Here is a 27,369-nt window from a genome sequence, read left to right on the forward strand (position 1 = left end):
GGCTGCCAAAAGTCTGACTGAAGGCATTAGTACAACATACCACCACAAACAAAAAAAAGATGATCCTGTTTTAAATCAGCATTGATTTCTGTTTCTTTCATGTTTTTGCCCATGTTCTGGAAAAGTTTTCAAGTGAGAGGAGACAGGCGTTCCTGTAACCTCTTACAATCATACATTTCAACAAAATTTATGGTTTTTTTAAATATGCAGATATTAACACACACAACACTTACAAAGTAACTTCATATTAATTTAGTCACAGAAGCCACAGCAGTAGCCATTCTCAGCACAAGCTTCACATCTTCCATCTTCTGCTTTTTAAACATTGAAAATGACCATTTAATAGGAGATATTCAATCCAGATCCATAGCAACAATGAACTCTTGCATATGTCCTGTCCCAGACTTTAAACCATGAAAGCTTCTGGCCTGCTTTTTCCTTAGCTGGCACATCAGTAATCAGAGCTGTGTCTTCCCTCAACATTTCTTTTCCTACCACATGTCCCAGTAATCCCAAACTCATTCCTTCTACAGTCTCTATCCTTCAAATTTGCTATTTTTACCTTCCCATAGTCAGGCCCCAACACCAATCCTCCCTTAACTTCTTTTACTGCAGGGACATAATCCAGACTTGATCTCCCCCACCTGCTAAGCCTGCTGTGGCTTGCCACATACCTCTACATCAGCTGCAATGATTTCTCATCAGATCTTTTAAGCAGAGGAACTGCTGCCTGACTCTGGAGCAAAAATACCATTTGCAACAGAATAAAAGTTTCTGAGGAAAAAAAAACAATTGTAGTAACTTAGAGGGCAAGAACACTGGCACGAATTATCAATGGTAACTAAATTCAGCAAACAGCTTGGGAGGTAGCTGTAGAAGAGGCTTATAAGAATTAGAAACATAATTCTAATGCCACAAATGTTAAAAGTTATCCTACCAAGTTATCTGACTGCTAAACCTATGTGTAACACAGGATTAAATCTGGGGACTGGCTGGCAGAAGAGATGAACAGGGAGGGAAGAGTCTCTTGCTGCTTGGAAGAAAGTGTCAACAAAAGGGGCACTTATGCAACTGCTCCCAGTGAAGATGGCTGAATAGGGATCTGCATGTTATGGAGCAGCCATATAGCACAATAAGGGCAGAAGCTGTCAGATAATATAGGAACACATGCACTGATCTATAAAGATGATATTATTCTGGGTATCTAGTAATTTCTTTCAGGTAGTTTCAAGCAGAAAAAAGATCAGACTGTGGATTGTCTCCAGATCTTTCCACCATTTCATTTCTGTCCAAACATTGTTTAAACATTTTACCCTTGCCTAAGCTCTGTGTAATTCTATCCTGACTTGTAATCCATATAAACAATTTTACTGCCCATTTCCTTACTATATTTATTTCACTTTATGTGCTTTTCTTGAAGTACAAGTTTATAAGGGTAAGAGGATAAAGGAAGAAGAAAGCAAGAAGTCGCTGCTGCCCTTCTATTAGTGCAACCTGGCCCATAAGGATGGGAAAGACACTGCAGTACTGTAGTTTACCTAATATTTTAAATAGATCGGACTTCTCACCTTTTTGGTAAGTTTTCCCATAAGATTTGTCTCCATGAAATTGCTCCCCTCAAAATTCTTTTAAAAATCACTTTTTTAATGAGACCCACAGTCATCAGGAAATTACTGTAAACATATCAAGCAGTTGGGAAATTCACCATGTCTTCTGTTGCAATACAGAAGGAAAAGGCCCATTGAGCATTGCAACTCTGATCTTGTTCACTGATGAACAAATGCAGATTAAATTCACAACCAGATATGCTTTGCAAGAGGATCAAGAGAATACAATGAAACAAATGCCAAAACCCAGCATATCAAAATCACAGCAACACTTAAGCATGCCACAGGCATAAATGTCAAGAAACAGATAATGGAATATAAATCATGAAAACTTAGCTAAAGCCAGACTGCCAAGCTGTGCCTGTAAACAGCAGAAAAAAGAGTCTAGAGTTTATCTGCCTGTGTCTTAAAAGGAAGACGTCTATACACCTTGAAATGACCATAAACGCACTAAGTGGAAGAAGAGTTTACAACTAGTAGGGCAGGAGTTTTGAAGGATGATAACATGATTTTACTCTGTGGGGCAGGAAACAAAAGATGAAGTTTAGTTTATGGGCGAAGAAAAAAAAAGTTTTGGTTTTTTTTCTTCCCTAGAATTCACATACAAAACATCATACACATGTACTGTGTGCAACTGTGCAAGAAATTAAACACAGCAACTTTTTGGCCACTAAAAACAACAAATAGTTTTGATACACTTGCACAGCTTTCTGCAGGAAATCTTTTTGCTTTCCTGAACTCCATAAAGCCCTCTCAGCCACATGACTCTTTCATCACTCTTTCTCACTGTTAATCTTCAGTTTTCCATCCCTTATTGCTCCTTAAATACTTTCCATAGGCAGTAAACCCAGGATATTTTAGCTAAGAAAAGGTCTGGAAGTGAGAGGAGCTCAGCATTTGCCTCCCATAGTGAGCACTGAAGTGACTCATGTGCTTAAATGCTACTCAAGACAGACATTTGAATGGGTACCAAAATCTTTGGGAGTCAGCACTTGAAAGTGTATGTTGAAGCACAGTTCAAGTGAAGATTTTTAAAAGTTTCAGAATAAACATGAACATTTAGAGAATATCATTTTTCTGCTGCTTGTTTTTTCATCTTCCACTACTGGCGATGCTAGAAGTCTAAAACTAATCGTGTTTTGCATTATTGCTGATGATTTCATAAAGAATCAGTCTTCATCCCAGAAGTGTACAACACTTCACTCCAACAAAAGTCTGGGCCTAAAAGCTCTGAGACTAAGACCATTACAGTGGGAATGATTAAGGCATTAAGTGCTTCGTTATATGAGAAAGGACAGCATATTTACATATGTTGAACAGAAACCCTGCTCTGACCAGATGTTTCAAACAAGAAAATATTTAATTTACCATTTTCAACATGGGCAAGTCTGTGCATGAGAGGCAGCCACACAAGGCACTGAGGAGGTGGATCAGCCATCAATGTGTCTAAAAACATGTTTAGCATGATCTTTTTCTGCAAAGAAAAGAAAAATAGAACTTAATTATAAGGAAAATTTCAATTTTGTATACCAAAACTACTTCAGCCTTCAAATCTCTCTATGACTCAACTTCTGTCTACCAGGAATATTTCATATGCTATAAAGAGATAAATATCACAACTTCTTTGCTCAGGGAGTTTCAGTCTACATTAGGCAAACAGTAACACTACAAAGAAGGTATTAGAATACACATGATATAATCATACAAAAATAAGTGACAAACAGATGAACAGAAAACTCCAAAAAATGGAGGACTAGTCAGTCAGGATTAGTTCCTGAGTTGCAGTTAAAGAGTCTTATTTTGAAGAGGAATAGAACAAATGTGAGCAGAGGTTATTTGACAATGTAGAAAACGGTATTTCAAACATACAGACAGCACTGAAAAAAGTAGACGCACATAAAAGAGTAATTACAACTAATATTCATACGTGATCCATACAGTAAATGAATTTTTTCTAAAAAGGCAAAATAAGAAGAAAAGAGGCAAGGGGAGAACTAGGCTAAGATTTTAAAAAACTGTCAATAAAAACAAAATTGAAATTAAATCATTACGAGAAGGAAGTCAGGCATGTTAAGAGTAATATTTTCTAAGGTTTCAAATTCAAGTGAGCAAGAGAAAATATCTGCTGCAAATACAAACAGATGGAGATAATTGGTAAGAAAAACAGCTAAGAATATTATGGATACAAAGAAAGAATATGTTGGCTTTTGCATACAATAAGCTAGATGCTTAAGAACTTCTCACAGGCAGAAGACCAGCTGGTCAGATGGCACTTTTTTCTCACCTTAGCATATGGCAGTGTTACTCCAAAAAGCATCCACAACAGGGAGGGTAAGCAGAGCTAGAGGAAAAGCAAGTCTGGTTTTCTAGGAGCTGTGAAACTAACTGTAGCTTTCACTTGCAACTATCATGCCAAAAATTAAGGTGTTTTTTGTTTGCAGGGTTTTTTTTTAGTTGTGGGTTGGTTGTTTGGGTTTTTTTTTGTTTGGGTTTTTTTTTGTTTGTTGTTGGATGTTTGTTTTTTTTTAATTAAACAGAATGTTTAAATTTAAAGCATCAGTATTTTCATGATTAGTGGCAAATATGTATATCTAATACCTCTGCAGCTAACTACCCTGGAGAGATAATATGGAATTATAATTATCTATCCCAGTTACCGTTAAGGAAAATTCTAAGAAATATTTAATCTTACTTCTTCTGACTTCTATAAGGTGTCCTTGTTCCAGTCTCTCTGCTTAGTAAATGAAAACTTTTCCTGAATATTTAACTGCTCCTACAAGACAGTCCAAGAATTTCCTTTGCCAGATACAACATCAGACGCACTACCTGGACAAGAACAAATGCCTGGATCTTGCCTGGCAATCCCAGCCTTCCCTCCTCCTCAAAGCCAAGTCATCTTTCAGGCTATTAATACCTACACACAGTCAACCTGCCTTCCCCTCTCTTTGGCTGAAGAAATCCAAAATATTTTAACAAATGCACCTCTCGGTAAGGCCATGAAACACTCTAAATATACTGAACCAAGCCTTCTGATAGAAGAACCACCACAGTTTTTAACTGGGAATTAACTGAGTGGTATGCGATGTCTGAGACCACAAAGGGCTGCTCACACAATCAGAAACCACTGTGCTTATGTTGTTAAATGGCAGCAGCCATTTAAACATGTCGAAACATACAGAAGACAGGGAGGTGATCTTATTGTGGTCTTTCAATATATAAATGGGGTTTTATGAAATACAGAGAAAGACTTTTTACCAGGGCATGTAGTGATAGGACAAGGGGTAATGGTTTTAAACTTGAAGAAGGGTAGGTTTAGTTTAAATTGGACATGAGGAAGAAATGTTTTTGACGAGGGTGGTGAGACATTGGAACAGGTTGCCCAGAGAAGTTGTAGATGCCTCACCACTGGAAGCTTTCAAGGTCAGGTTGGATGGGGCTTTGAGCAACCTGATCCAGTGAAAGACATCCCTGCCCATGGCAGGGGGTTGGACTAGATGATCATCAGAGATCTCTTCTGACCCAAACCATTCTATGATTCTAAGAGTCTATGATTAGAGAGTGGTATATGAGACAAACAGTGGTGGAAGAACCTAAACCTAGCAGGAAAGTTTCTTCCTGCTATAGACAAGGATGTTCCTCAAAGAAAAAAAACGGGTTCCCTTTAAGCATGGAGAACCTTATGAGTTGTCAAAGCCTGTGTATGGAGTGATGCAACTTCCATGTACTTCACAAGAGGGCAGTCGGGGCACAGACTTTGTGTTTTTTTTCACCAATACAAGTAGGATATTTTGCCACCAATTGACCAAAAAGAATCACACAGCGTTATCACTGCTACATCTTGTCTGTCTGGGCATAGGCATTCTCGGTAATGGCTGAGTTGACAGGAAAGCAAACCGCAGTCTCCTTCTCCTGGAAATTATGTGTCAGAGTAGAAGCCTAGATAAAGCCTTTTTTTGTCACTGGTCTAATGTTTCCTACTGAGTTCAAAACCCAACCATGGAGCAACCCAAAAACATCACTCAAGCACCATTTGTGATGCAACAACAATCAAATAATCTTCCAAGCAGGTTCCAAGAACATAAACTGAACATTAGTAAATGTGAAGGCACAACCAGTTGTGAGGGTCAAATGCTCCGCAGGAGAACAAATGCATTTCTGCATAGATGCTCTCTGTAATCACCCGCTTACTCTCTATCCTATTTTAATAACTGTTTTTACCAATTGCTGTTAGCATACCTACTTCTCTTAATAGCTCTGTAGTCTCAGATCTTCTTGCAGGTGGTGCAGTGGCAGGTTTTACCAATGTTATTCTTACATTTAGAAGACGACCATAGGCTTGCTTCAATAGCAAAAACTCAGCCAGTTTTATTGTTACACTGCCAACATGCTTGTTTCAACAAGATGTTAATGCATATATTTCCCCACAAAATACTGGCACAAAACCACATCCTCTGAGCCAACACAAAGATATGCAATTTTTAACTCTGCAGCGATCAAAACAAGTTACACCAATCTATGTACACCAGCTGTGTATTAGACCCCACCTGTATCTCTAACTGTCCTGCATCTTGTGCTTAAACTGCAACTCTATCACAGTATGCTTACACCATCCTTTATACACACGGCCATCCTGTTCTTAATATTCTTATTAGTCACTTCAATAAGACTGTACCTCCTGACCATCCTTCTGACACTCTTAAGCTTGTGCAGTCAGTTCAGCTACCAGCCATACCATCCATGAAGCCTAAGTTAGCCAATGCTTTAGCAAAGCTTTCATGTGAGGTACGCACAAACCAATGCCTATCTAGGCCTGCTTGTATAATTTGTGCTGCTGAGTTTCAACAGAATAACGTGCAGTTTGACTGTACAGAAGCCAAGCTCCTGGCTCCTAAGTCTCCAAGGTGAACTTCTCAGCTCAGTAGAAATTAAACTGCTCTGTAAATGAGATATAAAGCGGACACACCTCTGCAATGACAGGGCAGGCTGTGCCATAAACACAGAAAGATTCTGACTGAGGCAGGGAATGTCATGGTGATACATCATCTCTAACAAACAGATGGACTGTAGCCAAGTGAACAAGTCTTAAGAAAAGTATGACATGATACCTTACATCTGTGGAAGCCCCCACTTGACCTAGAATAGTAAATTATTACTGGAAACTCTTTATACATCTGGAAGCCATCACAAAGAATGCAGCTCTTGCCAAAAGCATCTCGATAAACTCCATTTTGCATGGGCAACAAGTTTGAATTATTCTATCTGTGACCCAAGAAATGAAAGAGAGCTGTGGAGCGTATACAATCACTGACACTTCTTTGCCTGTCTGCCCTTTCACCACTCAGACAGCAGTAAATTATCAGCCTTTGGCACCTGAAAGAAGTGGCTCCTAGAACCAGGACCTCCATTGGTAAGCCAGGAACCACAGCTGGCCAGGAAGGATTTGTCTTTTGGCAGTTTAAATAACACTAGAGAATGTTCCTGGCACTAAAACTCAATCATGCATGCTTTTATGTTATTAAACCTGTGCCTGGTTTAACCACTCACTCTCCCAAATGATTCCAGCAGCCAGATCAGGTGTTAATATCAGCTAGGAATCATTTTTAATAAACAGCTTCCATGTAACCACCCTGCTTGAGGGAATAAGAGAGTTCAATAGCATGGATGTGGTTAGACCATTCCAGTTGGCCTTAGGACCACAGAACAGCTCTAGGCACTGTTTAGTTAACTAGTACAGATGTAGCTTGTATGTCCATCATGTCCACAGCTTTATCAATGCCATCTGGAGAGAATTTCAGCAAAATGATAGGCTGTAAAAGGAGAATATCACAGAAGTACCTTTGGGAAGCTTATTTTCAGATCTGGGAGGCATAAGAAAATGGAATTAAATCTAAGACATTATCTATCTACTTCCCAGGACCTGTTTATTTCAATGTTTTCAAATCAATGAAAGAACTGTCTTGGGGTACAGTGTATATCTGGATTAATTAAAAACACATTACTACTCTCTACAAACCTGGCCTTACACTAGGGATTTTGTTTTCCTGAATAAAATGAGAGCCAAGGAATTTCTAAAAGTGAATCAATATGAAGAATCAGCTTTATTGTTCATGGGAGCCAAAGTCAAAGAGTGCTAAGACATGCTGCAGGCAAGCCACGTGCAAATCACAGAATCGTAGAATCATTTAGGTTGGAAAAGACCCTTAAGATCATCAAGTCCAACCTAGCACTGCCAAGTCCACCACTAAACCATGGCCCTAAGCACCATGTCTACAAGTCTTTTAAATATCTCCAGGGATGGTGGCTCAACCACTTCCCTGGGCAGCCTGTTCCAGTGCTTGACAACCCTGTCCGTGAAGAAATTTTTCCTAATATCCAATCTAAACCTCCCCTGGTACAACTTGAGGCCATTTACTCTCATCCTATCACTTCTTACTTGGGAAAAGAGACCGAGACCCACCTCACTACAACCTCCTTTCAGGTAGTTGTAGGGAGCGATAAGGTCTCCCCTCAGCCTCCTTTTCTCCAGGCTAAACAACCCCAGTTCCTCAGCCACTCCTCATAAGACTTGTGCTCTAGACCCTTCACCAGCTTCGTTGCTGCTCTCTGGACACACTCCAGCACCTCCATGTCTTTCCTGTAGCGAGAGGCCCAAAATTGAACACGGGACTCGAGGTGTGGCCTCACCAGTGCCGAGCACAGGGGGGCGATCCCTTCCCTGGTCCTGTTGGCCACACTGTTTCTGATACAAGCCAGGATGCCCTTGGCCTTCTTGGCCACCTGGGCACACTGCTGGCTCGTATTCATGGGCAGTTACTATACCTCACTTGGCTACCATGGCGAGATTTGCATCAAGTACCTTAGAAATCTCAGTCAACTGTCAAAGTCCAGCTCGCTACACTAGCCTCTCTTTATGGTTAAGAGAGAAATGGTCACTTCCAGAGTGTGGGCTTCTGAACAAAACAAAACCCCTGTCCCCATTGCCTTTGCAGACAACAGAAAGGGCACATAGAACTTAGAATCCAAAGTCTGACTTCTACAGCTCCATAGTGAGGCCGAGGTTTTGCATTCAACAGCACTGCCACTAACATGAAACTTGATTTGATCGGATCAGTTTACCTACGTGCATAAGCAGCTTGCACTGACATAACAGAAAGGGTGGCATGTCCGTGGGAACAAGTATGGCCCACAAATGCCTCAGCCAGTATGGAAAAAGAAAAAAAATATTTATTAATTACACTATTAGTAAAACGAAACTCTGTCCTCAGTAACTCACAGATGAGCTGGAGCCCTCATCATTTCCTAAATCAAAGGCTGGTTCCTACTGTGCTGTATTTCAAGTATACTGATTGCTATTTAAATTTAGGAAAAGTGGCTATAAATTCTAAATCTAAATACTTCAGAAATATTTTTTCTGGAATGTAATCATGACCAGAGTCTAAACATTTAATCTTAGGCCTAAGATTATCTAGGTTCATGTTTACAGTTGATTTAAGGGTTATTTATACTATTCACATTATCTCAAATCAGAAAGAAATCCTTGGAACAATTAAATTACAACTAAAATGCATAAAGAAATAAAAAGCTCTTTTAAGATCATTACTACACCATCTATTCCAAACATTACATTTAATGGAAATATTTTGGAAAAAACAGCTATACCAATAAGCACAACAGTGAAATTGATTTAAAAATAAACTACACATACATAAAATAAACTACGTGTACAATAAACATATTTATTTTGTACAGACCTAACCAACTAGCAAGTGATTTGTTGACAGTAATACTCTTAACATACTGAGAAAGCTTAAAAAAAAAATCAAGGGAAAATAATAAAAATGCTGTTTCATGTTTTAGAATAGAAATAGGTCATCCTTGCTGTTGTTCTGATAGGGAACAGAAGTGTCCCTTCAAGGAGGGGGAACAACTTAAAAATCATACAAAATCCTTTAATTGCCAAGAACCTAGACATACTATTTTAAATTATTCAGACTGTCTTAAAACTGCTTAGTTTATATAGCGCATATTACCACCCCCCCGCCCCCCTCACCCCCCAAACCCATACAAACTACAACCAACACAGCGAGTGGACTTCAGAAGAAAGCACGGTATTAACAAGCAATACAAAAATCCTGTTTTGTTAACTCTTACTTGTTGTGGGAAACAGGTCCGTACAGAATGCTCTGTGTATCCAAAAGAAGGCCCCTCAAACACAGCTGTTGGAAGTTTTAGAACTTCTTTCAAAAACTGATCAAACTTTGTAAATATCATTAGTCCATTTGAATCTGATATTTGAGAGAAAATATCTGTAAGAAAATATAATAAAACCCTACAGTAAATACATGCTTACTACAGAAAAGAAAAAAAATTATTTCAATCCATTGAAACCCCAAGAAATTTCTTTTTGTTTTATTCTGAACATAGTTTCTTATCACTTGCTACCAAGAAAAAAAAAAAAAAAAAAAAAAGAACGTATTCAAACATGCTATCATATAAATCTTCCTGTTTCCTCCACTCCATCTCACCCAGCCTTGAGAAAAGATCATGCCAGTACATTAACTGTAATAGCAACAAAGCAGAGGCTAGGAGGCATTATAAAAGTTATAGAACATTAAATCTTCAAGTTTATGCCTTCAAAATAAAACTTCATAAAATCCTCTGAGGAGTCTCCTAGAATTAAAAACATTGTAAGAATCACAAAGTCAAAACTGGCAAAAATCCTGGTAAATCTGGTGCATGTCAACAGCGCGTTGAATTTAAGTAACACAGCATTAGAAGAGAGCATCAGACGTAAAGTAGTGAGAAACTGGGGTGCAATGACCTCCATCTCGAAGGCTAAAACACATGAGCCATGCAGCTGAGCGGATGGGGAAGAGGAAATCTGATCTTATTTTACATCAGAGATGCTACACACACTGAAGAGCTAGAATAGGAACTTTTGTCCTTACACAAGAAAAACATTTGTGATAAGACAAAGGTGTGCTTTTTAATTAGCTATGTGGGGCTAAATGTATTTCTGAAACCAAAAAGAGAATCGAGCAAGATGTTCAGCAATCCTGTGCTTATGTGGAAAGAGAAAGGTAGGGAGGGTGGTCCCAGAAGGTGGCAGGGAGGAGGGCAGTTCTGCAGGTATTTTCACTCCCACGCCATGCTCCTAGCTATGGGCATGTGGACAGAAGGATGTCTCCTGGGCCTCCTGCTCTGGAGTCCCTCTATCCCCTTACTGCACAGAGCTTAACTACTCCAACCTCCCTGCTCCAGCCATTCCATGAGACCAACCCAAAGCTCCCAGCTCTCATGTCTCAGGAAAGGTAAAAATATAGGAGAATATGTGTAGATAGCATTAGAAGAAAATTATGTCATAAAATATTAGGGCAGCTGCATACATGTAAAGCAGAACTGTCCTGGGATCAAAAACCTCATTGGGAAAGACAAATCTCTCAAACAGCAAAATTGGGTCTCCAAGATACTTGCAGAGTCAGATTACTCTATAAAGGAAGATTTGTCTAATAAGAGCACTAATATTAGTAAGACCTAATATTTTCCAAGGCGTGACAGATACCAGAACTAACACTAACACTGAATCATCTATGAGGTTAAGACATCATCAGTAATTAAACATCAAAAAGGATATGTTGACAGAAAATAAGCTTAATTTAAGTGACCAAAACTAGGTCCATAAATAAAAGACTATTTCAGCAAGGCATATTTCTAGTAAACCAGAGAAATTATTCCAATATCCTGGATGAACGAGCTCACAAAGAAGCCTACAATATCTAAGTTAAGGGTGATAAAGCTATCTGGAATTTGTATCACTGGCTAAACAGACAAGCTTGAAGTGAAGGTCGGAAGCCCTTGTTGAATAATCTTACAAACCATATTGGGGGCGGGGGGGGGGGGGCACGAAATGGGGGTCAGGGGAATGCTGTCTTTTAGAAAATTAAGCCAAGCAGAGAAATTAAATTTAACCTGAAAATTGAATGTGGAAGAAAACTCAGGATCAAAATGCACACAAATGAACACTATGGAAACAACTAATACTAATTAGAGAGGCAAACTTCCAGAATCCTAATCCATTCGAGAACAGAATCACTCCAGAACTGGCAAATGCACAGAAACTGAAGGTCTAGTAATAAATCTGTCAAGGTGGGACTAGTAGAACATGACTGGAACATGACAGTACTTGTATTTAAAAAAGGACAGAAATCTTCTGGGTATATACAGTCTATTAATCTGAACAGTATGCAAGATTTAAATGATTTTAAAGAGAAAGTAATTAAAGCTATGGAAATAAATTGAAAGTGAGATAAAATAGAACAGGCTATATCAAGGGTAAATTAAACAACAAAAATAATCCAAATAAACCTTACTAACCTATATCTTGTGGTCATAAAAAAAGTGGGTTTATAGTCAAAGTAAAGTTGAACTCATTTACACGGGGAACTTCCACATGGGAAATTACCAGTGAAATTGGAAAAGATAAAGATTAGTAGGATATAATTATATAGTCATCTGCCCTTTTAAAGGGCAGTAAATTACCCTCAAAGAGAAAACCTCAAGCAAAACAGAAGCTAACAATGTAATTTCTCAAGAGCTCACCTCAGGGTCACAACAGGCACATGCTAAGAGTTTCCTGATGACAAGGTATTATATTTTAATTCTCATACAAAATTTAAGTTCAATGATACTATGCTATAATTTTATTTTTAACCAGAGAGAATAAAAAAATTTAGAACTACAAAAAGCACTTCTCAGTCCCCAAAATATCAACATAAAATGGTACTTGTGTAACTTGCTATTTCCTTTTTTCAAAAGTTTGTAGTAAAACTTTTACAAAGAACAGAACTCATAATATCATCTGTTAAACCTGTCCAACAGCTCCCTCGAGAGCCTCTTTTCAGTTGCTTATAACTGCCAAAATTGACTGTTCTGTGTTTTCCAATCAAGGCGTTTGCCTGATGCTTTGTACAGTTTCAGCTGAAGGCTCAACCATTTCTCCAATTAACTTAAAAAAACAACAAAAACCTGGCACCCTCATTTTCTAGGGTCTTGACCTTGAGTGTATCCTGTGTCTCAATTCCTATGAAGCTGTCAATTTTTATTGTACAAATTCCTAAAATATTTGTTAAATAGCAGGTGTAATATCGGTAAAAGCCAAGAAAATAAATTTAACAGATAACTTGGTTTGACTGTGCTTTTTGGGTGTGTATGTGTGTGCAGGTTTTTTTGGCATTAATCCAAAGTATGTATTAAGATCAAAAGGACAATCCAAGCAAATACAGGCCAGTCAGTCCCACTTCAGCTGCTGGGAAAATCATGGAGCAAATCTTCTTGGTGCACATTCCTGCATACAGGAAAGAAATGGTTCTGCCGAGGCTAAATCACACCTGACCAGCTTGATTGTCTTCTGTGATAAGATGACTGAATTTGTAGGTATCATTCACCTCAACTCGAGCAAGGTTTTTTACTTTTTATTGCCCCACGACATTCCAGTATCCAACCTGTGATGTCACAGTCTGCATGGGTGAACAACCAGATGGGTGAGTGGCTGGTTGGGATGATCAGGCTTGGAGGGTAGTGGATAATGGGTCAAATTCTATATGGAAGCCAAAACCAAGTGGACTACTGCTGGAATCTGTCCTGAGACATGACCTGCTCAACATGTCTATCAATGATCTAGGAGAGGTACCAGAGCGCACTCTTGTCGAGTTTGCAGATGATGCCAAATTGGCAGGACCAGGTGATACCCTTGAGGGCAAGGGCTGCCGTCCAGCAGGACCTAGACCAGCTGGAGGAGCGGGCCAGCAGAAACTTTATGAAATTGAAAAAGAACAAACGCAAATTCCTGTCCCTGGGAAGGAAAAGACTCTGGCAGTGATCCAGGCTGGGGACTGCCTGGCTGGGGAGCAGCTCTGCTGGAAAGGTCCTTCTGGGTTTTGAGATCACAAGCTGAACATGAGCCAGGAGCGCGCTCTGGCAGCAAAGGTGGCCAACATCATCCTGGGCTGTACAAACAGGAGCTCAGCTAGTAGAGGGAAGTGATTATCCTCCTCCACTCAGCGCTTGTCAGACCTCTTCTAGGTATTGTATCCAGTTTTGGAACCCCCAGAATCAGAGAATTGTTGAGAATCACAGAATATAAAAGACAAACTGAAGTGAGCTCTGTAGAGGGCTACAAGGATGGTCAGTACACTGGAGCACTTCCCCTATGAGGGCAGGCTGAGGAAACACCAATTGTTCAGTCTGGAGAAGATAAGACACTAAGACCTAATAACACCACCCAAACACCTACAAGGAGATTGTGAACATGCTTTTGGAGGAAAATTTAGTGATTAGAGTTTGAGAGCTAGGTATCAGAGAGGTCCTAAGTCTGGGACAGATACTGGAGAGACCAGAGGATCTAAGAGGCTCCAAGGACCAGCTACTAGACAGATGAGCATCTAAAGCCAGTCAATGGAGAGATCCATACTGTACAGGCATGTGCATATATGTATATATTTATGCCACTAACAGGTTTTCATCCTGATCAGGCAGAAGGCAGGGAACAGAACAAGGTCATTGGTGCTGTTCGTGTTCACATGGGTATTTTCTGTCATGTGGGGGCGTGCGCGTGTTCCTACTGGGAATGCATGCTTACCCTCATCACTGGTGGACTGGGGACATGACACTGCAGCAGCCTTACCTCTATCAGATCAGCAGATGTTGTGGCAACTCCTAACATTTGTTATAAACAAATGAGATGCAAGAAAGCCTGCATGCAATCATGCACTGAGCTTGTTCAGTTTGAATAGATGGGATACCACAACAAACCACATATTATTACTACTGCTACTTTGGTCCACTGATTAGGACCAAAACAAGTAACTCCCCCTTCACCCTTACTCCTCCAAAAACCAAAATACCCTCTCCCCAAAATCAAAACCCCACAATCAGGCTAATTCATCTACAGCAGCTTAACTTTCAGGACCTTTATTATGTGAAACCTAGTATTTAGCACACATTATTGTATGAATTTTCAGGGTGAACTTCAGTAAGCACTAAAGGCTTACCAGAGCCAGATGGTGAGAGGAAAAAATGAGCTAGTGAGGCAAAGGAGCCAAGGAGCACCACACAGGTAGAGCCAGTCATTAGAGAAGTCAGACAGCCCTTAAAATGAGCAGGATGGAGTCTTGATTACTTGAAGTTCTGTTTGCAATTTACTTGCAGAAATGACATGGAAGGAAACACTAATTACTTCATAATCAATCTACTTGAATGCCAAAATGAAATCATCTGAATCTACAAAATTTGACATTTTTATACAGCATTTCTTGGGCTTAAAAAGCTATGGCAAAAATCATAAAGTCCATAGCAGTAGGCTGGGTTTACAATTCCTACCTCGCACACCATGTAAAGAAACTCCTTTGCAAGGAGTATCATATCACAGGAAATAATCTTTTCCAGAGACAGCAAAGTGGTATCATTGAACAACTCCCATTTCATATGTGCTGTCAGACACTGTATGGAGTGAAAAACACTCCATTTGTTCACATTTTCAGAATTTAAAAAAATAAGACTGTACATATGCAAGTGGAGAGACCAAGCTACTATCATTCATATAAATTATGAGATGAGAAAAAAAAATATATGTTTACAACTTCCAGGATTTCCAGAAAGCCTTGTATTCCAGCTGAGCCGGAGCTGACAGCCTGCTTAGGAAAGGGAGTGGAGGCAGTGCAGGAGTGGGGGTAGAATCAGGGGAACAAGTAAACTGGAAACAGAAGAAGTTCAGTGATGAAATGGGTCAGTAATCAGACACAGGTGGGAAAGACAGGAAAGGGAAAAAAAACCAGGACAGCATATTCATAACAATCAGAAGAAGAAATAAAGAATAGGAGAACAGCTGAGGCAGATCAGATCAAAAGTCTGTTTATCCCAAGAGCATATGGCTCAGGCAAGCACGTTCCCCAGAATATTCCTCCACTCACTGAGAGTATCTTTGCATTCAGCAACCTTTGATGAATTTGCCTTCAGTGAAATTGGTTCAAGGAGTAATCAAGTGGTGTAAACGTCTGATACCAACAGCATGCTTTGGTCAAGTTTAAAGAAGTATTGTTTTTTGTTATTTCAATCTGTCACTGCTAATTTCAGTTACTGCCATTTAGTTCTTGTACTGGAAGGGGAAAGGAACAGCTGTTTTCTATTCACCATGTTGCTCATGATTTTATAGAACACTACCCTATTACCACCATTTTTCTCTCCAGTTTGAAGAATCCTGCTCTATCTAGTTGTTCTTTGTACAGAAAGCTTTCTCTACCTTTGATGATCTCTGTCGTTCTTCTCAGAAAAGATGTATCAGAACTGGAAAGGGCAGAGTACCAGACGGGGGGTACTAGAGCAGCACTTACTCAAGGCATAAAGACACCATGGATTTATACAGTGCCTTTACCTCTCCACTTTGTTCTTCACATCCTTACCCTCTGTAACATTTCTTATGTTTTTTAGGCATTACTACACAGAGTATCAACATCTTCGTAGAAGTATAGCTCCAAGATCTCTCCTCTGAGCAACAACCTTCTTAGCTCACCTTTCTGTGCATCACATTAGGATTACACTTCACTCCTCCAGCATGCAGCACTTCACATATATTCACACTGAATTTCACCTAACATTTTATTTCACAGTTACTCAGTGTTGTCAGATGATGCTACAACTCTTCAGTCTATTTTAGCTTTTACTACACTGATCTACTTTGTATCAAATTGTCCCCTTTCACTGTATTTTCCAACATCATTTATGACCGTGTTTAAAACAGTTTAGGTCCAGCACTATCCACCAATCTCAATACACAAAAAGGATCTTTATTGCTTCTTTTTGGTTCCTTTTAGACAGTCTTCTACCTGCGCAAAGACCCCACCTTTCATCCCTTTCATCAAACTTTTAAATCTCTTTAAGCATTTGATAAAAGACCTTCCTGAATGCCTTTCAGAAATCCAAGAAGTCTGTAGCAGAAACAGAACTCCTTTGTCCATCTTTCTCTTTTTTTTTTTTTTTGTCTCCTTTAATGAACTCCTGTGGTTTTATAAGGCATCCCTTCACAAAAGCCATTTCCCTCAACAATAAAACCTCATTTATCCATGTGGCAACTAACTTCACCTTTTATTACTAACAGCTTGCCCAGAACATGTATCAGGTATACAGGCTTGCACGTCCCCAAATCCTTCCTCCCAAACTTCACATGACATTTTCTTCTTCCCATTCCCTAGCCCCTTAGAAAGTTTTCAGAAAGACAGGTAACCAACAGTTAATAGTTCAGCTATTTTATTACTTTTCTTGAGTTCTGGTGATAGTCAGAAACTGATTCCACTAACAATACGACACACTTGCTCTCTTCTCCTCTGCCCCCAGAAGGTTTATAAGATCCTAGTATCCTGAATCTCAGATTTTCTCCCACATTCCACAGAATGCTGAAAAGTCAACAGCCTAATTCTATCCTGGTTCAGAGAAAGCTTTTCCCTCCTGCACAGATTTCCTATACTCCTAAAATCTCAATTCCAAATTAGCCAAAAGCCCCTTTTCCTGGACAATCCTGTGCTGAGACTCTGCCTCCATGTCTAACCTTGCATGTGGCACTGTGAGCATTTTATAGAATAATAGTAAGGTGGTTCCAGTCTTTCTCTCCAACTAAGCAGAGACAACAATGAGCACGAGGGGACAGAGGAGTATCCAGAAGTGACAGAGGAGTGTCCACAGGAGACGGTGCACGTGAAGAAAGTGCCATGACCATACAAAGCAGTGGCAAATCAGCATTACCGTTATAGCTATGGATAAAGAAATTTTTCTTTGTCAGTTGACTCGTAAGATATTGTACCTGACAGAACAACGAAAAAACCCTCACCAAAACCAGGTTTTAAATAGGTGTGGTCAACAGTTAGTGCTCTGTCATAAGAACTAGCCCAGAAACATCAAATGGTGGGAAGTCAGTGTGACATAGTGAAAAGGCAAGGAGAGGAACTGAGTTTTAACACTGAATTAAAAAAAAAAAAAAAAAAGACAGAAGTGTTACTGTCCAAAACATGTCAAATTCAAAGTCACATGCTCTTTGAAAATAATGCTCCATATCCAAAGAGAAGTGCACCAAGAAAAAAGGGACAGCAGATACTGAAGGAAAGATCCCAGAAGTACAATGCAATCTAAAGGTCAGCTGATAAGATAACAAGAAAGAATAAGCAAAAGGCATGACAACCAGAATATAACAAAGCTATAATAAGCAGCACTATTCAGTGAAAGTAGTTAAAAGCCTTTCCTTCAATGTATATGAATGTCAGTTAAGAATTTTAATAAAGAAGAAAGTTACAGTGGCAAAGGAAACAGAAGCCAACAGAATAAGAAAAAAGGAGGCTTCAAATGCTATGAAGAAAAGCAGACATTATGAAAAGACAGAGAGAGAAAAGTACATTAAATGCACAAACTTTAAGTTTTAAGACTAGACACACCTGTTAAATAGGACTACTAAATAAGATGTCCTTAAGGTGAAAGATCTTAACTAGCCACCTTTTGAATCAATAACTTGAGGCTTAATATAGCTTCCAGAACGATATCTAGGTCTTTGTCTGAAAAGATCAAAAGTTTACTGATTCCTGTAACATTTAATTCCAGTGGTTAATTGCCTTTTCCACTAAAAAGGTCACATTGCCATTTTCTTGATGTGTTCCAGTACTGTCTTGCTAATTCTAGAAATAATGCTCTTTTTCTGTCCCAGGCCTGTACTGAACTGCTCATATACCGTAACCTCCTCAAATCTTACCTTAATTGAATCCAAAATGTAATCTTTTACTGAGGAGATACAGTCTCTGTTTTTCCCCCCAGTATTTGATCTTGCACGTTTTATAGAGGTAATTCATTGGTTAAAAATGCTTAAGAAGTCTTAAATATTCTCTGTCATATATGCCTGTCCCCTTTACTTAACACTAATTTTTAGTCACCTGCAGCTTTGTTTTTAATCAGAGAGTTTTATAGTTACTACCAGATTAAAAAAACCCTACATTTCCTGGTACTGAAACATGTGCAGCCTTAATATTAATATGTGCATGCAATTATCTCTCACTATTTTTCAGACCTTGTCATATAGTTTAATTCAGCACACTAGTATTTCACATTGCTAGTTTTAAAGCAAATATAATAAAGAAGCTTAACGATGTAGAAAACTCTAAAGAATTATTTACAGTGAATGACAACCATGGAGATTAGGAGGAATTAATTATTACCAGATAACTTTCACAAAGGGAATTTAGGGTGAAGTGAAAAAGACAAGACCTGAACAGTAAAAATCTGGCACTGACAGTAAGATTAACTTCCCAACTTTTCAGGGTGGAAATGAAATGAAGGAACACCCATAATAACAGCACACCTTGGCACTAAGAAAGATAGAAGAACAAGAATTACTACTAAAGGACAAAACCAGTATTTATGGATATCACTGATTCTCTACTGCTATAACAGAAGACTCATGGAAACAAGAAAAAAGGAAGTAAGATTAAGAGAGAATAAAAGAGTTAAAAAATAAGAACTGAGAAGCTGGAATTACAGAATGAGAAGACGCAGAGAGCACCTCAGATGAAGGAGAAGATATACAGAAGCCCCCCCAACTCAAAATAGGGAAAACGGCAAGAAATTTGACATTACTATCAGAAAAATCAGACCTGAAGTTTTACATTTAAAGAAGTGCCCAAGCATTTAAAAATAAACAAATGTACTTGTAAAGCCTACTCAATAACAAACCCAGTATGTTTTATGGCCAGCAGATGGCATATGTAACAACAACATTAATATAGCAAGCTTCAATTCAGTATAAAGATCGCTGAATAGGCAAAGAAGTTAGCTTTCAGAACTTAATACAATAAAACATATGTGGCCAGTAATGGAAAGAAAAATATTTCATAAAATGGTTTGATTTTCTTGAAAATACTTACATCTTAGTTTGTCCAGTATTTTACCGCCACACATTGTTGCTAACATAGCTTTCACTGAAAATACCGTCAACTTCCCATGGCCCTCACTGTGAAAAAAAATTACACGGTAAGTAATCACTACATAGAATGATAAGCAACAAAAGTACTTGAGGCTTAGGAAGGAAATGCATAAATGCCCTCCATTAACTACTAAGATGTGCCAAAACTATTTAATATAACATTAAAACAGTGATAACACTAGTATTTTTAATATATTGGAAGAGTTAACAAGTGTCTAATCGCAAATCAAATTTTCTTGCACAATTATGAAAAATACACAGATAAAGAGACTACCATTTGTCTTGTTCCTCCCACAACTGTCCTATAAAAAAGTAATGTGTTAATTTTTTCTATTAAAATACATCTGCTCACTGTAATACATCTCATTTTTTCCTCTGCTACCCTTTGTTAGTTGTTTCAAATTTTTACTCCTTGATTTAAACTCTGATGTTGAAATACACATTTCATTCTAAAAATAGTACAGTAATTCATAGCTAATGGAGAAGTTGTACAATATCCTGAACATACCACATAGAACAGGAATAATGTGAACAATGTTTTATTCTAATTTAAGTTAATAAAGCTGCTGTACTATCAGAAAAGATGGCACATTTGGGGAATAATTTTCTAGTATCAGCAAGAGAAAATGAATTTGTCTCTATGGAAAGTATGAAAAGCCCATTCAGCACTGTATGACATGTAGAAACAGCTACGTGTATTATTCCTGTTACCAGAAAGAAAGATAAGGATGAAATTATGAAGGAATCAAGTCACCAGGAACACAGAAGGCGGCCTGCTGGGTTAAAGCACAGCGCAGTTGACATCAGTAACAGTTTCTCCCAGCTTAGCGCTGGCCCAGAAGGCATGCATCCCGCCTCCCTGTCTCCTGATTTTCTCTGTCTTTCATAGTAATAAAGACAGGAGTCAGAGAACCTCCAATACATGGTGTTAAGACAGCCACAGTGTGGCGATCTCAGTGTAAAGCCACCGTTACTGTGAACTTGGTTGAATGTTGGTTTAGGGGTGCGTAACGCAAAAGAAATGTGTGTGAACGTGGGTAAAAGCTGTTGGAATTCTGAGCAACTTATTGCCAAACAGAAACATACTGAGTCATTATCCTTAACTATAAACAGCAACAGTGGTACAGACTGATAAAGCACCAAGAAAATTAAAGTCACATATAAGGGAGAAAAAGAACTAAAATAAGTTCAAGTAACTGTAATTAGATGTATTGGACAGATAATTTGTACTATCATGGAAAATACAATGATGGGGAAAATACATGATGAGTGTTGGAAGAGATCTAGAAAAACTCTAGAGTACTTCTCAGTGGAAACGAGATGCATAATTAACATTCGCACTTGGATGACTAGCACTTGGAAAATGTTAAGAGTAGAATTATTCAAAGTAAATATTGGCTTATGGTACTGAAGTAGTGACAAGGTCTAATGTCAGTGACAAACGAGCAACCAGATGGAGACATCAGGAAGTAACTAAATAACTCCCCCCCCCCGCCCCCTTTCTCATGCAGAGTTAATATGCATATATTATCTTCTGGTAACATTTCACACTCCATGGTGAGGTAAAGACTGTCCACCTTTCTCAGGCTGAGAAGTACCTGAAATAGAATACGCTATTTCTCTACTACAGACTCAGAGTATTTTTCAAATATTCCCTCTAGAGAAGAGGCAATCTCCCCTACAGCTACAACTGCAGGAAGAGCTGTGAAGAGGAATGGTGATTGAAAGGCCATTACTTTGTTGATATCCAGTACCCTTTTAACTGCTGTTTGAAGAAACTAAGCAAAGGGAGAAAACTAAACACATTAGATATTTATCTCAAGCTATATAAAGGCTATAAGGTTAACAACAAGGTAAAGATCTCAGCCATCCTCTTTTATTTCTGTCTTTTCTCTTAAATACCTTTCTCAAAAGAATAAGTTGGCACTCCATCTCTGTGTAAAAAAAAAAAAAAGACTTGACTGTATCTGAAATTGATTGTCTGAAAAGTTCATCCTCTTCAAGCCTTGACCTCCACTTTTATCTGAGCAAATCTTACTAGCTAATTCAAATTTCCTTAAGTTATAGTCTCAGCCCCCCTCTCCCTTCCTTTTTAATAGACATTCATTTTCTCTAAAAAGAGAGTTCAGCTTTGCATTAATTTCCAGAAAAAACAAGTGACTAAAGCCATCAATATCTCCTCACAGGACAAAAATTATCCTTGCAGAGGTATCTTATGGTGCCTTCAGACATTAGGCCTGCTTCTGCTGACATTCTGTTTATTAATCACAAAAAAACCCCAAACTCCTCCCCCTGCAATCTCGTAGAGTTGTAATTATTAAGCAACTTGCCAAAATCAAATTTTGTACCAATGCTATTCAATCTGCTGAATTCCCTATCGAAAGGAAAAAGGGCAGAACTTTCAATTTGAGTTTGAAACTCCTGTAACAATCAGGAGTTCTCAGGATTGGAAATAGAACCAAGGGACTTGTTTGAAAACTGGACCTGCATACATAAGGCATCTTCCAGTTCCAAAGCCTCATCCTCTACATCCTCCTAACTCGTCGGCCTGTAGCAGACGCCCATAGCAATGATGTCCATGTCAGTCTGCCCACTAATCCTGACTCAAACTCCCAGCTGGCTCATCATCCATCCCCAGGCAGAGCTCCATGCACTCCAGCTGCTCTCTCACATAAAGGGCAACTCCCCCTCCTCGTCTGTCCATCCTAAAGAACCCATTGCAGCACTCCAGTTGTGTCAGCTCTCCCACCGCGTCCTCTCTAGAGGAATCAGACCTCTAATTCCTCCTCTTTGTTCCCCAAGCTGCATGCAATAGTGTACAGCCACTTCAGAGAGGCACCTGGTCATGCTCAGTTCCCAGAAAAGACACAAGAGCTTTCTGCACAATGCTGATCTGTCGGCATTTCCTTATGTATATGCATATGCTTGAAGTAAGCCCCTTCCAGCTCTGCTGATTACAAGGTTCCTCCTAATCGCATCACTCCACACTTTGCTCGCCAACTCACTGCCTCACTTGTTTGTTGGTCATCCTCTTCCTCCCCCTTATTGCACACTGCTTTATTACCAACATACAGTGTGGTTTGATACCTACAATTTAAAAAGAAAAAAGAAGCTGGAGCAACTAAACCCACTGTCACATTAAATGCGATTTCTAGAAATGATGAAATAAAAACCTGACTGCTCTGAATGGGGTCAGGGAATGAGCCTTTACTCTGAGGTGCCAGGGACTTTGGAAAGCCATGAGAGGCTATTGGGAAAAACAGACCAGGAATAAATTGTCATACACCCATGCAAAGCTCTGTGGGAGAAAGCAGCAAGGAACGTCATACCGCAGCCGTTCCTCCTCACAACGCACCACTGACGCAGTACGAGCCATCGTTCCTGCACCATGATCAGTGTTGTATGGGTTCCAGTGAGGCGTTCATTGTGAGCACTTTTCATACTTACCTAAGTTCTAACTTAAATATTTCCATGGGGAAGACGCTAGTCAAATCTTTGATTCTTGTACCTGTTTGGTGGAATGCTAATGACTTTGTGACATCACCACAAGCACCACGTTGTAAGAAGCTACTGCACTATGTGCATTCAAGTAACCACACTGCTACCCCAATGATGCAATTCCAGCACAGATGCGTACTTTTGCAAAAAAGAAATGTCTGCCATGTTGATGAGCTCCTGCAGAGGGAGCCTCAGCCCTGCATCTCCTCTTGTTCTTGGTTCTCCCACTGCACAACACAGCACAGCATCCCAGCTTCTCTCTCAATCCCATGTGCCAGAGAGGAATCTAAAGGGAAGCTGTGATACCGTGCTGGGATCAAGCGTGCTGCTTGGGTTCCAGAAAAGGCAGAACTTGCAGGGTTGGGGGCAGTGGGGGAGAAAAACGTACCTCTAAAGCCTCAATCTTTTGAGCCAAAATATGACCATTTCTATTTTTAAATGCTGTATTTTCTAGTGTGAACTGACTCAGAAGAACTAAAACCATCAGCTAACCCTTACAACTTGTGTCACAACTAATACCAAATCAGAACTAAACAGAAAAATACACATTTGATTCTGTTGTCATAGCAGTCTTCCTGCTCTAAGCTTTGTGTTGTTTTTATCTGTCCTTAGCAAGACAGGGATTGTTCTGAAGTCTTGGTACTTTTTTGGGTGGGGGAAACCTAGCTTCTGTTTGGTGACAATACGTAGTAGTCACATTAGGGAAGGATCAAAGTCTGGACATTACAAACACAACAACTATTTGGCATATTCAGTGCTCCAGATTGTCTTGGGTAAAACTCCTCAGTCTCTGTGACAGCATCCTGCCCACAAGCAGTTCTCTACTGCTAGGAGAGAGGGCAAAAGCAGAAGAAAGATAAGACTGAAGTAATAGCTGACTGTGAGAAAGATAAGACAAAAAGTAGGAAGTGCTAAACAACAGTGAAAGATTTGCAGTTGCTACTTGGAGAACCCACAGAGACACATCTACTCAAGAAGATTAGCAGACCAAACTGTGAAGAAAGAGGCTGTGAAAGAAACTCATAAACCTGAACACAAGGAAATGCCTAGACAGTACCCTGAACAAGAAATCAAGCTTCTTCCAGCCAAGAAATGAGAATTAGCCTTTACGGGGCCACAGCATGTTAGAATGGGATGCAGGCTGACTATCAAAACAAGGCAGCGTTATAAAATGGTCTTGTTGATTAAGATTCAATAAAACACTTTCACTTTTTAAAACAGTGCTATATCACCATGAGGTTAACATGTTCTATCACAGTCTGCAGAACACAGTTTCACTTCATCCTCAATTCAGATACATGGCTTACAGCAGTCTGCAAGTTCCAGAAGGCACTAACTTATTTTTCGTAAGATAGCAATTTTTAAGACAAAGCATTGCTTCTGTGGCAATGTAAATCTCTGCAGGCACTACTATGATATTAAATATATGTGTGTGTCTGAGCAACACACAATTTCATGAACTTGAGAAATAGCATGCAGACAGTTTGCCAGAGACTCATGCAGTTGTTGGCTGCATTCATCTAACTAAAAGAAAAAATTAGTTTAAGAATACAACTAGAGGAGTTACTAGCCTGTCATATGCTGCTATCATGAAGTTGAGGAGGAGGCTGATGGATTGCTCTACACCGATTTGGTGAGTAGAAGGAAGGCGTTTGTTTAGCTGGTAGTAGATGGATGAAATGATTGTTTCTAGTCGAGACACGTTGATCTCTGTGTTATGATCCAAAGTGTTAAGGCCATTATCTCGGAAGGCTTCAATCATATTCCAGATATCAACAAGATGAACTAAAAATAAAGGAAAAAAAATTAACTTCTATTCTGTAATGCATGCAAGCTTACTTTTATGGTACTGTTTCCGAATACTATGTTAGCTTTTATTTTGGAATGAACAGTTACTTATCTATATTCAAAGTGAGAGACAGACTCTTGATATTCATACTCATAGTTTGTGTCAGCTAGTTTAAAATAACAGAGCAGTGCCCAGACATCTTGCATGCCTTTCATTCCACCCTTCAACATCTGGGTGCTCTGGCAGAAAAAGTTGATAAAGGGGAAAAGCGATCTTCCATCATCATGCAGTGCATTTTAGCAGTTAGATATTTTCATTTGAGAAAGACATCAACCATATTCTAAATCCACTACAAATTGGTTACAATAATTTTGAACATCTTCATGCTGACTAGTAGTTGAGTATTGAAGGAGGAACTTGATGTTCCAGTTAAACCATGACTGTTTCCAGTTGATCCAGTTGCCAAGTCCAGAGCATAATTTGTAAACATAGGTCTAGTACTCCAAAGTGTTTCCCTAAATTACCCTGCCATATCTTAGTGCATATCTAAGAAGTGTTAACAATGTGGAGAAAAAGTTTTCCAAAAACCACAGTAAGTGATCTGCAGAACGACATTAAATAATATTTTAAAATGTTCCAAAGGTTGAAAGGTATGCATGATAGTGGGAGAAGACATCTAGGGATCAACAGTAATCCATCAGTCCAAACTGAACATGATCCAAGTTATAAAGGACGGACTTATTTGCTAACTTCACAACTTTTGTCATCTTCCTTAACTTATAAAAAAGGGTCTGAAGGAAGAGTGTGATCTTTAACATTTCTTACCCAAAACTTGTCTTTATATTTCTCACATAAAAACAATACAACAATAAAAGCCAAGCTACCTAGTCACACCAAGCATATGCCCCTGGATCACCCTGTGGTCCAGACAAAGATCATAAATGCACAGCCTCATCTATACATACACAGGTATAAAGGTTACCCAAGGCATATGCATGGCATCAGTGAATTGGGCCCAAAGTGTGCAATGTACTATAATTAGCATTTCTTAATACCTCTCTACTGATTAAGAGAGATTTTTAGTTCAAAAGCATGAATTACAGACAAGAACTAACACTTCTGCACAGGAATGAAAAGTTGTAAGCCATCCATCAAACTAATGGCACTGCAGGTACTGCCACAACAGCCCTAAGATACTCACACATCCCAGGGTCAGCTGTGCTACAGAGGAGCTACGATTTGCAGCATGCAGTTGCACATGTTCTCTACAGGACACCTTAGCTATTCTCCTGTCCTCTTCCACACAAGACACACACCAACTCCACTTCACTGGGAGGAGGGACCTATCCTTGCGTACATTAGTCTGTTCTGCTTTTTGCTTTGTCCAATTCAACACTGGTAGCAGAACGCAAAGTAGTATCACCTATTCACCCTTGGATTAATCTTTGCTTTGGTGAGCTATCCAAGGTCAAAGGATCATGGAAGAGAATAAGAAAACTTACGCTGACTAGTATGGTATGAACTTAAAGAATTCTTTATGGTTGCTACAGTTCATATATGCCACCACGATCAGATTCAGACTTTCATGCTAGTGACTCTATAATGCATCACCAAACTCATACCTGTGCCTGTCAGTTGGTTTGCAGTACACCATGATGGAACAGGAGCTCAAATAGCTTAAGACTGCCTGCATCCAACACTTAGGGCAACTGAAACACATCAGGCTGGCCCGTATATTTTTAATGTTTCAAAAATTTAAGAATAAACCTGAAGATATTATAGAGTATTGGAAAAACATTGCTGCCTCTTTTTAATTATATATTTAATCTCTGTTGAGTTTAAGTAACAACTACCATTGTCTGACAAAATGTTTTCTTACTCTTGCTATACTTAATATTCACATGGGTAGGCTATTTTAAACAATCATGCATGAGAAATTTTTGAAGATAAAGAGTAATTACAACTTACGATTACATCTTTTTTGTACAAACCGCAGTTTACAGGCTGTTCGATACGTTGAAAGTCTGATGACATCAAAATTCTGTGCTCCTATGAATAAAAAAAAGTTTGTGTTTTTCTTTCCTCTATAACATTCAGCTTATCTGAGAGAATTACTTCAAAAATGGTATGAGTGTTTCTTCACATACATCATCTTTGTCCTATGAACATGACAAAGATTTTCATTAGGTATCTCATGGTAAAGTGATTTTCAGCAGTATATTATAAACTGACCTAAGTTTGAGACTGATACAAGTACCTTATAAGAGAGCAAGACTTAAGTGGTAAGGATGAGGATCACACTGATGTTGGAAGACATGTACACGAAAGATAAGAGACAAAGAAAAGGGGCGGTTGGTACTCCTACCACCATCTGCATTGCAGCCCCATCAGGAGCATGCTTTTGGTCTCCCAAATAGGTCTAGATAGGCAAGAAGAAGAAGAAAAAGCATAGAAGAAAAAAAAAA

General features: G+C 39.0%; 1 protein-coding gene across 9 annotated transcripts in view; it reads right to left on the reverse strand.

Moving 5' to 3' along the window:
* Positions 1–27,369, reverse strand: part of DTNB (dystrobrevin beta) — a 213,559-nt gene that overhangs the window by 165,255 nt on the left and 20,935 nt on the right. For 8 of the 9 annotated variants that reach the window (XR_011328562.1, XR_011328561.1, XM_069805389.1 and 5 more), the window contains exons 4-8: positions 26,873–26,953; positions 24,687–24,900; positions 19,559–19,644; positions 9,759–9,913; positions 2,976–3,081 (exon numbers count right to left, since the gene is read on the reverse strand). Coding sequence is in view for 7 of the 9 variants with exons in the window: in XM_069805389.1 (XP_069661490.1) it covers positions 2,976–3,081; positions 9,759–9,913; positions 19,559–19,644; positions 24,687–24,900; positions 26,873–26,953 (642 nt within the window). In the remaining 2 variants the exon portion in view is untranslated. The remainder of the gene's footprint in view (positions 1–2,975; positions 3,082–9,758; positions 9,914–19,558; positions 19,645–24,686; positions 24,901–26,872; positions 26,954–27,369) is intronic. The other variant, XM_069805393.1, reaches the window with a different exon arrangement.

The sequence above is a fragment of the Haliaeetus albicilla genome, chromosome 18 (assembly GCF_947461875.1).
Source record: "Haliaeetus albicilla chromosome 18, bHalAlb1.1, whole genome shotgun sequence".
NCBI lineage: Eukaryota > Metazoa > Chordata > Aves > Accipitriformes > Accipitridae > Haliaeetus > Haliaeetus albicilla.